The 12,945-nt window shown below is 37.9% G+C and overlaps 1 protein-coding gene across 1 annotated transcript in view; it reads right to left on the bottom strand.

Moving 5' to 3' along the window:
- Positions 1-828: 828 nt before the first annotated feature.
- rps6ka5 (ribosomal protein S6 kinase, polypeptide 5) overlaps positions 829-12,945 on the bottom strand; it is a 51,625-nt gene continuing 39,508 nt past the window's right edge. Inside the window, exons 14-17 of the mRNA XM_038293378.1 lie at positions 12,455-12,646; positions 8,136-8,295; positions 4,624-4,787; positions 829-4,020 (exon numbers count right to left, since the gene is read on the bottom strand). Coding sequence (XP_038149306.1) covers positions 3,733-4,020; positions 4,624-4,787; positions 8,136-8,295; positions 12,455-12,646 — 804 coding nt within the window. The 3' untranslated portion in view covers positions 829-3,732. The remainder of the gene's footprint in view (positions 4,021-4,623; positions 4,788-8,135; positions 8,296-12,454; positions 12,647-12,945) is intronic.

Below are 12,945 nucleotides of genomic sequence, written 5' to 3'. Positions count from 1 at the left end.
GGAGAATCACTTCATTAAAGGGCCATGCTATTTCAAAACATTAAAATAAGTCTGGGCACTTCGGCACCATCATCAGCTCTCTGTATACTTATGTGTTACCTCGTTTAATAAAATCAAATCAAAGGATTTGTCCAACAATCTACAGCAAAGCTGTGCTTTCAGTGCCTAAGAAAACCCAATGCTTGTTACAGAATCACAGAGAAATGATCTAAAGCAGTTTCCTTAACACCAGAACACGTAACCTCAGTCATTAATAAAAGGTTCAAAGAACTTCCTTGTAACAGTGCTTGGATTTTAAAATGTCACCGTAAAAAAATAAAAAGATTAGCTCCATCAGGTTTGATGTTTTTAACTGCAAAACAGAGGAAGCACTGGAGGAAATGTAATTCATCTTACAAGCGCATCAAACACAACAAAGTACTGCGTTACTCTTCATCGCCGTCTCTTTTATATTTTATAGCAGGACAGCAAACAAGCTGCTCATCAAAAGGGGCGGTAAGCAGGGGGTGGCGAGTTTGAGAATCATCCCCAAGGAGACGTCAGAGCCAAACGCTTCCTTTAATGTGACGCACTGTTCTGTTCCCTACAAAGTGAAGCTTGGCCCCATAGAGACGGAGTGGAGTACGGTATTTTCTTTGGAACAAACAGCGGCGCAGCACATCAGTTAATAGAGCACGGCTCCCAGAGGAGAGCTCAATATAGGACACTCTTCCTCTTCCTCCACTTGAGCTATTAATACACCCAAACAAAAGAAGAGGCTTAATGAGGCAGCTACGGGGAACTCATGCGAGCTAACTTAGACGAGAGCTTTGTAGTGTTTAGTTTCAAGGATCCCGGCTTTTTTTTTTTTTTTTTTATAAAGGGCAACAGATCCCCACTTTGCTTCATCTTTTATGGTTGATGCTATTGGATGAAAAATGAAAAAGCACCGTACATGTACATTGTGCTATGCCATTTTCTGTTTAAACCCATTCGGTCTGATCTTTTCTTTAAAGGATAAAAGCAACGCAGCGGCAAAAAGAGATGCATAGTTTCAGGCATGAAAGAAAATATTTTTTCATGCAGTTTAAAAGCAGCTACCTTTAAGTTAATGCTTTGGTTCAGATTCGAAGTGCATAAAAATGGCCAATGGTGAGAGCGCGTTTGAATAAACACAATAGTCAAGCTCAGGGATAATATTTCACATTTGACTGCCAGTTAATTTATATACCCTGTATATAAATCAATAAAATACAGCATTTAACTTCATAGCAGAAAGACACACATAATATCTAGTATTAAAATTGCCAAATATATTGATTAAAACACTGGGATTTTGTTATATTTAGGCTAAGATGAATATAAAGATGCAGAGATATCAAAGGGTTAACGCAATTGGTTGAACTTTTAAGCTTTGTGTCTACTGAGCAGTGGGAGGCTCAAAAATTCCACCTTTTCTCGCTCAGTGAATGCACCATACTGAGTGCTACAAGGTCAGGACAACACCACCACCACTCTTTGGTGTGAATGCAATTACTGAATGAAGGGCGCTCAAAGTTAGCCGTTTTCCGTAGCAGGAAGGTGGTGAAGCACAGAAATGGGAAGATAAAGAAAAAGGGGATTTAAATAGACACCACATGTAAAGAAGTCTGACTCTTCAGTGATTAAATCAGCTTCTTTTTTCTGTGTCCCTATGTGTGCCACGTCTTTACCACCAAGATCAATGTCTGCTATCAACATCAAGCTCTACTCATGGATTATGAGCAGGAACAATTAAAGATCTCTCTCTTTTCAATCCAAATAAGCTCTATTTGAGACCTACCCTGTTTAATTCAGTACGGTTCATTCAGGCAGCAACACAAAGAGAGAGCAAGACTTTCAGGAAGTAACAGAAAGGCTGACCAGAGAACCAGTCATTACTCTGTTTGACCTTGCTTAGCTTTCAACCTTTATCTAATATGGAAATGTCAGTGTTCTACATCTTCTAGGAAACACATCCAGAGCCTGTTTTTTTTATGGTGATCATGCTAAAAGAGTTTAACATTTAGAATCAGTTATCATTTTGCTTTGTTTTAAACTCTGATATTCTCACATGACAAGAAAGCTAAAAAAGGAGATATTTTCACTGCTGTTCTTGCTTTTTTTTTTTTAGCTATTTATAAAGAAATTGTAGTTAGCTAGAAATCAGCATCAGCAGAAAAAAACAGAAATAGTAGGTCGAGCACACATCTCTAACTTAAGCATCTCCAGTAAAACTGGGTTTGGTACGTTTATAATAAATCAGGAAAAAAAGAGGTCCCAATTTGATTCAGGGACTTTAAATGTGCAAGTAAACAAATGCAAGCTGGATCAAGTAGGATTCGGCCTTTGAGGCCATAAATAAAAGGGGAGAAAAATTTATATTTCAGTTCACATTATAACCTGCACTGAAATTTGGCACGAACCAGAGATCTGCACAGCTCCTTGTTTCATACATGAAACGGGACATGATCGATTGAGCAAGCATCAAAGACCAGAAGCGATCTGAAAACTTAATCAGATAGAAAATGATTTTAAATACTTAAGAAAGCGGCTTGATTTTCTTTTTTTGTTTGTTTTTCAAGCACAACCCTTAAAAATCCCCACCTCTACACTCATAGCTGGAAAGTGGACATTACTTGATTCTTGAAACTTCCTGTTAATTTGTTTAATCATTTCTGAACAGGAGGCCGCTTAAACCTGCCCATTTCAGTCCTCAGTAGGAGGGAGTTACGACTTCGTATCATATTGGGCAGATCTTGGTTTTTCATTTGGGCCAAAGATCTAACTGGCTGTAGTAGGAAGCACACAATTGCGTCCAACACAGTGCAACAAAAGTTTAATCCCGCTATTGTGCTAAATGCTGCTGATCTGAAGATAGGAGCACATTAACAGCAAGCCATGCTAGGTTATGAAGAGCTAACACATTGTTAGGAGGGAGCAACAACTCTAAATAATCTCTGCTCTCAGGGTGGCATCCCAGCGGGCTGCAGAGCTCTCAAACTGATAAAACTACAGATGGCGTTCTTTCTTAAATGGTTTCCAAGGTGCCTTAAATGCACACATTTTTAGGGTTATTTCTTTCATGATACTATTTTTAAAGCCTTACTGCATCCAATATTTCTTTCAGGCTCATTTGGAACCATAAATAAGTTAACAATATAGCCTTTCATAAATACACTACAGTCTAAAATTTACATATAAATAAAAGCTCCATCTCACAGAGACTTCTTAAAGAAGCAATTTGTCCCAAGGTTTCACTACGCATCTTCTTTCTGTTTGACAAAAAATACAAAGCCACTAAGGTTTAAATACTACGAGTTTCCCTTTAAAAAAAACATCACCTAGAGACGTGGACAAATACAGAGAACGAGGAGAGGACAGAGCTCCTGCTTTTATGATGAGTACAAAGATGTCTCTCCCTTCCATCTTGCTGGACTGGAAACAGTGGGGCAGCCCTTAAGACAATGATAAATTCTGCCTGGTTCAGTCCCTGATTGATATGGAGGAAGCGTGAAAGTCAGAGAAAAAGAAATGAGAGGCTATTGCTAAAGATGATTGATTGATTTGTCTTACAGTGCAAGCTTCTGCACCTGCTGCATGCTCGATTCTGGTGACATGCAGGCGTCCATGCAATAGAGCTGGAGGCAGAAAATTGCCAGGGATGAAGACAAAGAGGAGAGCTGTCATCAGTTGGATCCACAGTCCATCAATAAGACTGAATGTGGATTTATCTCACTGTCCTTCTGTGAAGTGAAAGGCTGAAAGTGTGGTCTGTTCTCCAGAGTCCGTCTCTTCGGTCCCTGCCGCGGTAACAGGAGGGCTGTTGGAAGGCTGTGGATTGGGTTCGCCCTCTGTTAATGTCTTCTCTTGAGACTGGGAGGAAGAGGAATGGGTGCTCTCGCTGGAACTGCTGCGGGTCTCTGTGCTGGTACTTGTCTTTTTCATTTTCCTCCTCTTGGCTAGTGGCGCCTTGTCCACCGTTTGTAGGCGGAAACCTTCTCGTTTACATTTGTTAAATGCCTAAAAAAAAAAGAAAGTGGGAGGGTTATTTAGATGTTCTTTTTCTAACAATCTCTTGTGTTAATTATTCTAGATACCGGCACTTTTATTATTGGTCTAACCTTTTTTTTTTTTACATCAACATATATTTAAAAATTGCTTCTTTGTTTAAAATGCCTTTTTTTTTTTTTTTTTTTTACAGTAAACACAGTTTAGCATACAGCCATGTGATGCAGAAAACTAACTCTAACGCTTTGGGAATGTCCTTTCTTTGCAGGTCTGGGGAAATTGGTTAAAATTGAACTAAATACAAGGCAAATCAGATACACTAAAACTATTAATAACTAGAATAGTTCAGATAAACACAGAATCATGTATAAAAAGGTGAATCCTCCAGATAATCAGACTATTACTATAATTAAAGATCTTTAGATGTGCAACGATGGAAGATACAGAACCCAAACTTTTAGCAATATTTAGTTTTACAAAACAAACGACCAAATATACATTGCTTCAAACTTCTTATGTTGGGTTTCTCGATCTTCTACTCTTATACGTTTAATATTTAAAAATAGTATACAGTTTTTTGTGCAAGTTTCTTACTGGTTATCATTGCTTTCTTACATTAAAGGTGGCTTTGACGCAAGTGTGAACGGTGGCAGTGGAGGAGCCCAGAATGTCTGGGGTCATGAGTGGGTTGGAGGACAGCTGGCTGTCGTCCTGGAGCCAGGCGTTGTAGCGCAGGCCGCACATCTTAATCCTCTTGTCTGGATCCACGGTCAGGAGCTCTGCAGCAAAAAAAGACCCAGATAATTCGCTTAACACATGAAAGAAGAAGGCAGGTCATGTGGGAGTCCTCTGAATAAGTTCTTCCCAAATTCAAACAGTTTATCCATTGCAGAGGTGTTTAAATGGTCCTATTGGCTAAGAGGAAGCAGGGAGCAGTGATAGGGATTATGATGTGTACTTAATTTGATCTTTAACTGGATTAAAATTCAAACGAATAAAGCATTAGATGTTTAGTAAATATGTGTAAGAATATCATAAGTATATTAGGTTTTGAGAGAAATAGGATTTTTTTTAATATTATGTCACAAAACATTTTATAGATGACAAGCAGAGCCAGTGGCGCCCATGTATGGCAGCCTTACTTCTGACTGTGGGACCCATTGCAACTGTGGCTACAATGCAGCTTGTAGAATGGGTGAATGACTGAATGTAGAGTTTAACTCCTTGGGAAAAGGTGATATACAAGTACAGGATACAGTTGATTGTGGCAGGACTAGTAGGCCTGTTTCTAAAGGGGTTTCAAATGTGTTGCCTGTATCACTTGAATAGGTAAGGGATTTATGGAGGAGAGAATGGAAATGATCACGTACTTATACTACAGTGTTGCCTTTAAAAACACGTTAAATTTTCAAAATAAAGCAAATTTCGAGGAAAAACAATACTTGATCTCTGGAATAATTAATATACAATTGAAAAACTGGGTCTGAATTGTCAAACATGATCAAAAAAATGCGACGATTATCTATAGCTGATTGGTATAAAGGCATCATGCTGTCCATCCGATGCAGTCTGTAACACGCCATTCTAAAGAGAAGGCTTCTCTAAACTGTACTCATTACTAGGGGTGTAAATAATAATCGTTTTGTATCATTGCATCGATCCAACAGCCGACGATCCGATGGATCAATACGTCTGCAAAAGTATCGATTCATGTTTTTTTTTCCTCCGGTCTATTTTTATCCATTTGCTCCTGGATGTAATTCTCCCTCCCGTGCTGCGGTGGCGCTAAACCTATTTTGCCCTCCTACCTCGCTTCCTGTTTATACTCTTTCAGCAGTGTGTTGACACAGACATTTTTGATTTATGCTCAATATTGAAGCGTGGTTTGCGCTATATGCTGTGAGTCTAGATACGGCCGAGGCGGTGAGGAAGTGGGGGCGAGTTTAGTCCGACGACGGAGGGACATGAGGGCCAAAAAGAGCGGAGATCCAGGTTGAAAAAGGGTCCCAGCATTCTTGCGCACCTCGCTCTTCTAGCGGGTCAAACTTCACAAGTTGTTTCCCACAATTTCAGTCATAAAAACAAACCAAGCCGGCCTCCTGTCTGCAGCACTGTCTGCGGTCAGCTACAATTTGGGAGAGGTGCAGCGGAGCGTCTGTGGAGGGGGCGGGACGTCTGGAGTCAAGGTATTGCATTGCACTCATTGCACTGATTTTGTGCAGTATTTTTGATGCAAGGCCTTTCAGAATCTATAACACAGGGGCATTACTATTTTTCAGTGAATGAGGTTTTAATAGGAATAGGTGGAGTACAACTTTTCTACTTCTGTTATTTGCTGTTGTTTCTCAAAAAAATGCATAAAGATATTACAGCTTTCATTCATTTATTTCAAATTTGAAACATTGTCCAGCCTGTAAGGTGTAAAAAAAAATAAAATAAAATAAATGAACCAATTAATCGAATCGTATCGTGGTGTATTCTTGAGTATCAGAAATAATCGAATCGTTGGGTCAGGAAATCGATACTGAATCGAATCGCCATGATGGATGTGATTTACACCCCTAATCATTACAGCGAAAATGTTTACTCAAAATAAATGCAACTTAAGAAGATACTTGCAAAAAAAAAAAGGTAAAACATAGAGCTAGGTGCTCCAGTAAATGAAAAAACAACAACAACAAACATGATAGTTAGGATACTGAGTTTTAGCAGATAAATAAAATATGAGAATTGTAATTACAAACCGAGCAAGAAAAATCTTTATCAGTGTTCTTCATTACTGAGATACTTGTAGTGAGTTAATCCCATTAATATATAATTCACTATGTGAAGCTACTGCTTGAAGAGGTGAACGCTTCACTGAAGTTCAGATAAGGACAAACTTCCTGTTTCGACAGCATTTCTTTGTCTAAGTTAAAATCTGGGTTTCTTATCTGTGAGGCTGCAAACACACCAATATCCCAGCTCTGAAAATACTTTTACTGAATTTGATCACATCACAAAAATAATCTTCAGATGTGATGTCACTAAGATCAGGTAGTGGAAATAGTGAGGGGGAAGGAAATGATGCTTAGCTCTGATGTTTGTTTTTATACAAAAGATGAGCGTCAGGATTGATTCCTTTACCTCGATACTCCAAGATTAAAATCAAAGGCAATTATTGGCTTCAGAATTTATAAAAATAATGTCAGTGTGAGTACAGCTCATCTGTCTCTAAACCAAAAAGGTTTGTTGGAGAACTTTAGTGAACGAACAGCATCATGGCGACCAAGGAAGATGGCAGAGAGGTCATGGATTATGTTAGAAAACAGCACTTTTTGTTTAAGATATTGTTATTCATTCCATCATGTTGATAACAAACAGGGTAGGAAGGTGTAAATCTCCCACAGTATGGCTTTGGAAGAGTGGTAAGGTGAAAGCCCCTGCTGAACAAAGCATTGCAAATGCTGAGTTTACACTTCTGAAAGGTGAAAGACGATGCACATTAGATTAGACTAAACAGAACAGTTTGGCCTGAACGTAAAATCCTAAGTATGATGGAAGAGTAACGCCTCACCCTCCACCACCCCAGTGACACGATGGTGGAAGGATCATAACGTGGTGTTTTTTTCTTTACCAAGGAGAAAGAAGCTGGTTAGAGTTATTGGGAAGATGGGATGAAGCTAAATGCAAGACAATCTTAGAAGAAACCCTGATAGAGGGATAAAAGGATTGGACGGATGTTCAAATTTCAGCATTACAACAACTCTAAACACACAACCAGTAACCATGAGGAAATGAGTCAAATTCAAGTAGATTTGTGTGTTAGAAAGGCCTAGTCTGGTGCATTTTGAGCCAGGTTGCCTGGAGAGAGTGTCCAAACAAACTCTCCTTAAACTTTGCTGGAAAACAATGGAAACCTTTTTTTTTCCACTTCAAAAATATGAACCATTTCGCATTAATCTGTCCCTGTAAAAGAGACTGAAGTGAGTTTGTTGAAAATGACGAAATGTGAAAATGTTCCAAAGGTTAAACTACAATTTCAATGCAAAGTACTTAATTAAATCTATGTACTTTTCATTAGTGTTACAAAAAAAAAAAAAAAACATGTTTAGGTCAAAGCAGCGGTGAAGAGGAAACAGACTCACCTTGTATCAGGTCTTTAGCCTGCTGGGATACATTTCTCCAGGCCTCACCTCCAAAAGAGAAATCTCCTTGTTTGATTTTGTGCATGATCTCCTCAGCACTCGTATGGATCAGGCTCTTCTCCTGACACTGAAAAGGAACCTGCCCAGACAGCATGGTGTACTGCAACAGGAGGGAAACCAGCATCAGTACAGAATACACACTTAATTACCCACTTATAAAGTAATGTTCACATGTGGTGTAAGTGTGGCACACTAACTGAAATATTTGTTTTATTTTATAGCACGCTGCCTACACTGAGCTGGGAAAGGAACAAGCCACTAGTGCTTATATGGCATGCTTTAAAAGTGCCCTCGACCGATCACGACCGTCCACATTTTTTCATTGTTACGCTGCCTGTTGTTGACCATGGTTGAACCAGCACTAAAAAATAGAGTGTCCTGTGCTCAGCTGAATAAACAGGATGCTCTCACCTTCGCCCGCTTACATCTGCCCTCAGATTTCTCATTAAAAGGACAGCAGTGGGGAAGAGCTCTTTTGGCTGCAGTTTCAGCTCACTTGGCTTGCAGGGCATTGTGCACACAGCATGTCAGAAGCAATTTGATTAAAGCTTCATAAAAGAGACTAGTATGAAGCTCTCCCCCCCACCCCACCCCCCATCCTCCATCCAACCGCAGGGAGAAGAGCAGAGCAGCAGATAAATATAAAGCCATTGCCCTGTACGGATGACTGGCCTGAACAGAAAGAGAAATCTCTGCCTCCAATTCTTATTTTCTTATCTCCCTCTTAATCCAGAAATGTCATAAAGAGTTGAATAACAGTGCAGGTTTGCAAAAAAATAAATAAATAAATTGTTTGCAAAAACCGACTCACTTAAATCTGTGGTGCAATTTTAATTAAGTATGTTCACCTCAAGGTACCATACGGTAAAAAATAAAATCATCCACAATACCCATCATTCATCTTTTTATTTTTGTATATTTAAGATTATAACAGATTAACCATTTTGGAGCCAAAAAACTATTGAAACAGGCAATAGGAAATAAAATAATATGGCTGGCTCCTGGTCTCTTTAAACCTCCATTTTGGCCAAATTCATGTTTCTCTAGTTGTTATAAGAATATACAAAATTAGGAATGCACGATATAATCGGCCTCCTATCGGTATCGGCCTTAAAACTGAATATCGGACATCGGCCACCCCACCGATATTTAACCCGATATTTGATCAGCTTCTGAGTTTCTAAAGTCTAAAAAAATAAATAAATAAATACTACTTCTTCTTCTTCCTCAAAAACTCCTTTTTTACAGACTTAAAAACTTCTAAAGACGGGGGAAAAAATATTGATACATTAAAATATCACAATATCTTCATATACTGCTATATTGCCATTTAAAAACACCATATCAATCTCTTTTACGAATGAAATATATTTCTATATGTCATCGTTATGCTACGAAATCCCCCGAAAATTCAAAAAATGTTGCCATATTTTTACATGTTGATATATTGACGCGGTATCGATCTATTTTACTAACAAAAGCTCACATGAATTAGCAAAATATCACGAGAGTTTGTAACAGAACGATGAAATTTCACGAGATTTTGAAAGTAAAATAGATCGATACCGCGTTTTTAAAAATCTATTTGATATCAGCATATGAAAATATATTTCAGTATATTATTTCTAAGTGTCAGAAATGGATAACAAAACTACTATTTTCAATGACTACTTATTTTTGTCCAGCTTTAACATCGGTATCGATATCGGTTATCGGCTACATGAGTTTTAAAATATCGGCATATCGGATATCGGCCAAAATCCCAATATCGTGCATCCCTATACAAAATATTATTTTGTAACCCTCCTGCAAATATTAACTTTCTCAGAGAGCAAAGGTGACATTGCTTACTGATATCTTAAAGAGAGAAAATGGTAGAATGAAAACATTTAAAATTGGCTTCAGCATTGTATTTTTGTGATTAAAAGAGATAGCGTGGCTAATCTTTCCCAGAATGCACTCCTCTTTACCTGGAATTTTCCATAAAATGCCACCTTTACATGTCCATGTTCGCTCTCTTAAAGGGGAAGGCCGTTTTTTTTACATTGTTCCCTTGATTTTACGTTATTACATCATGTTCTACTCACCCATATGAGTTTTGTGTCATTTGGAGCCGTTCTGAAAATATTCCGTTAGGTTATATCCAAGTAAGGTCTTCCTATGGGCAACGACTTGAAGGCACAAACTAAACTGTTCATCATTTATTCTTTATGGTACGCCAGCATTCATAACATGTAGGCAAATCACTGTCCCCCAGACATCCGCCGTTATATTTTCTATATCTAGGTTTTTTTTTTAAAACAAAGCGGTGTGTGTATGATGTCATCTAGGCGCGCTGGCTACCATTCATTCATCCTGTCCGCTGAACTGCTGCTAGTTTTTCTCACATGCCTGGAAGATGTCTAGAGCTACAACCACAGATGATCTCGCTCTCCAAATGGAATTGAACGATTCCGATTAGCTAGCTGGATGAATAAGAGGTAGAGCGTAGCCACCTGGTGTAAAGTTAAATAAAGTTGTTTTGTTTTTTGTTTTTAAACTCCCGTCCGCCGCGCGGATGACTTCATACACGAGCCGCTTTGTTATTAAAAGATATAAATATAAAAAACATAACTGTGGATGTCAGGGGGACAGTGATTTGCCTACATGTTATGAATGCTGGCGTACCATAAAGAATAAATGATGAACAGTTTAGTTTGTGCCTTCAAGTCGTTGCCCATAGGAAGACCTTACTTGGATATAACCTAATGGAATATCTTCAGAACGGCTCCAAATGACACTAAACTAATATGTGTGAGTAGAGCATGATGGAATAACGTAAAATCAAGGGCCCAATGTAAAAAAACAACAAAATTCCCCTTTAACAAGCTCCAGAAAATGGTTTCCAATGAAATATCTTCCACAGTTTGATATTTGTAAATTGTTCGCTTTTAATTTGTATTGAGGTTAGATAGATATTTTAAATATGATACACAAAGTTAATAGAGTATCCCTAATATTTATTCAACATAATATATTTACAAAACCCTTAAGGGCACAATCTATTTAGTTTGAAAAGGCAAAGCCCCCTTCTGTGGGGCAGGGAAGTCCCCCCTTAAATAAGGGCTTATTTGTGATGCTAATTTTAAGCCTGTGATTCTAAACTTAAGTTATGAAACTATGAGGATGTAATTTCAAATAATTATTCACTCAGTGGCTTTTACTACAGCAGATCCTTCCTGTCTACAGTCATTAAGATCTACAACAATTGGTGGAAGAAATCCTTGTTACTTTTAACAATATTTGATTTCCCTTTGGAATAAATAAGCACTTTTGGATTTAACTGAATTATTAAAATTGTTGCAGACATAATTTGTCCTAAAGCAGGACAAATTAGGCACAAAAAACAAAACAATGTAAAATAGCCTCAGTATCATAATAAAGAAAAGTCTTCACAGTTGAGATTATCCTCAGATTTCGGAGACGAAAACAAAACTTGAGAAAAGCCTAGAAAACTTCTGAAGCAGAAATGTTTTTAGCTTTATGGTGTAAACTGGTGGAGGCCCATCATAAACTCAAAATTCAGATCTTTTTCTCATCAGTGAATCATATTTTTCAGCATCATATGTAGCAACTAGAATTCGAATTGGATATGGGAGTTAAGATTTACACTTCCTTTGGAATGCATGCACAGAATGACATTGTAGATAGCATAACTGTTTTAATCGTGATAAAAGAACATTTAAAAATTAAATTCTATTAATAACTTAAAAAAAAACAACTGTAAAACATTTTTAAAACATTTAATCTCTCACAGCGTGACAGCATAAAAACTGTAATATAAAAATATGCTCTTATTTAAATCTGGTTTAGACAGAAAACTTTAATCCCTTCATTCTAAAAGAAAAAACTTTCCTGGTGTGTAAAGCACAAGATGTCCTTGTTAGGAATAAACGAACAACTGGAAACATGGATTCTCCATTTCTATAATTGTTGGACAATAAGCAAACTGATATTTTGCAACTTCAAACTGTGTATTACATAAAAAAAAATGTATGTCCACAAAAAACTAAAAATGATTGCTTAAAATGAAATAAGGAGTAAGAACTGCGGAAGACAAATAAAACTAAAAACTAAACTAAATTTGTTTAATTCATAGCGGTTGGCTTTTATACTTCCAATACTATTTATACTTGAATCGCTGACATTCTCATTGTCGCATATCGAACTACACTGTACTTTTAGGAATAGCATTTCATTATTAAGGAGCACACACTTACCAGAATGACCCCCAGACTCCAGAGGTCACAGGACTCATCATAGCCGTTATATTTGAGGATCTCTGGGGCAGCGTACTGCAGGGTGAAGCAGGGAGTCTTCAGCAGCTGATTGTCTGGCGGTTTCAGACGAGCAAAGCCAAAGTCTATGATTTTTATCTCTGAGTTCTCACTCTCGTCCGTGAAGAGCAGGTTCTACAAAGCAATTCGAGACACGGACAGCAATCATTTTCTCTCTCTCTCTTTTTTTCCCCCTTCTGCTCGGTTTAGTAAAGAGCCTGCTAAATTGTATATCGAGACTACCTAACTCCTTGTGACCCATGTTAGGGTCAAACAATTTTACTCTTGTTTGGTAGAAGATTGCAGAGTCAGAGTAACGACACATTATATGCAGTTCAGAAAAACACAGTGATTGTCTCCTCAAAGCATATGATCCAGCCAGGCTGTGTTTACCACAAAATACATACATGAAAAAATTCTAGTCCTTCTCGGTT

This window comes from Cyprinodon tularosa, unplaced genomic scaffold (genome assembly GCF_016077235.1).
Source record: "Cyprinodon tularosa strain WSP-4 unplaced genomic scaffold, ASM1607723v1 ctg325, whole genome shotgun sequence".
Classification (NCBI taxonomy): domain Eukaryota; kingdom Metazoa; phylum Chordata; class Actinopteri; order Cyprinodontiformes; family Cyprinodontidae; genus Cyprinodon; species Cyprinodon tularosa.
This window is presented reverse-complemented; position numbering and strand designations above follow the sequence as displayed.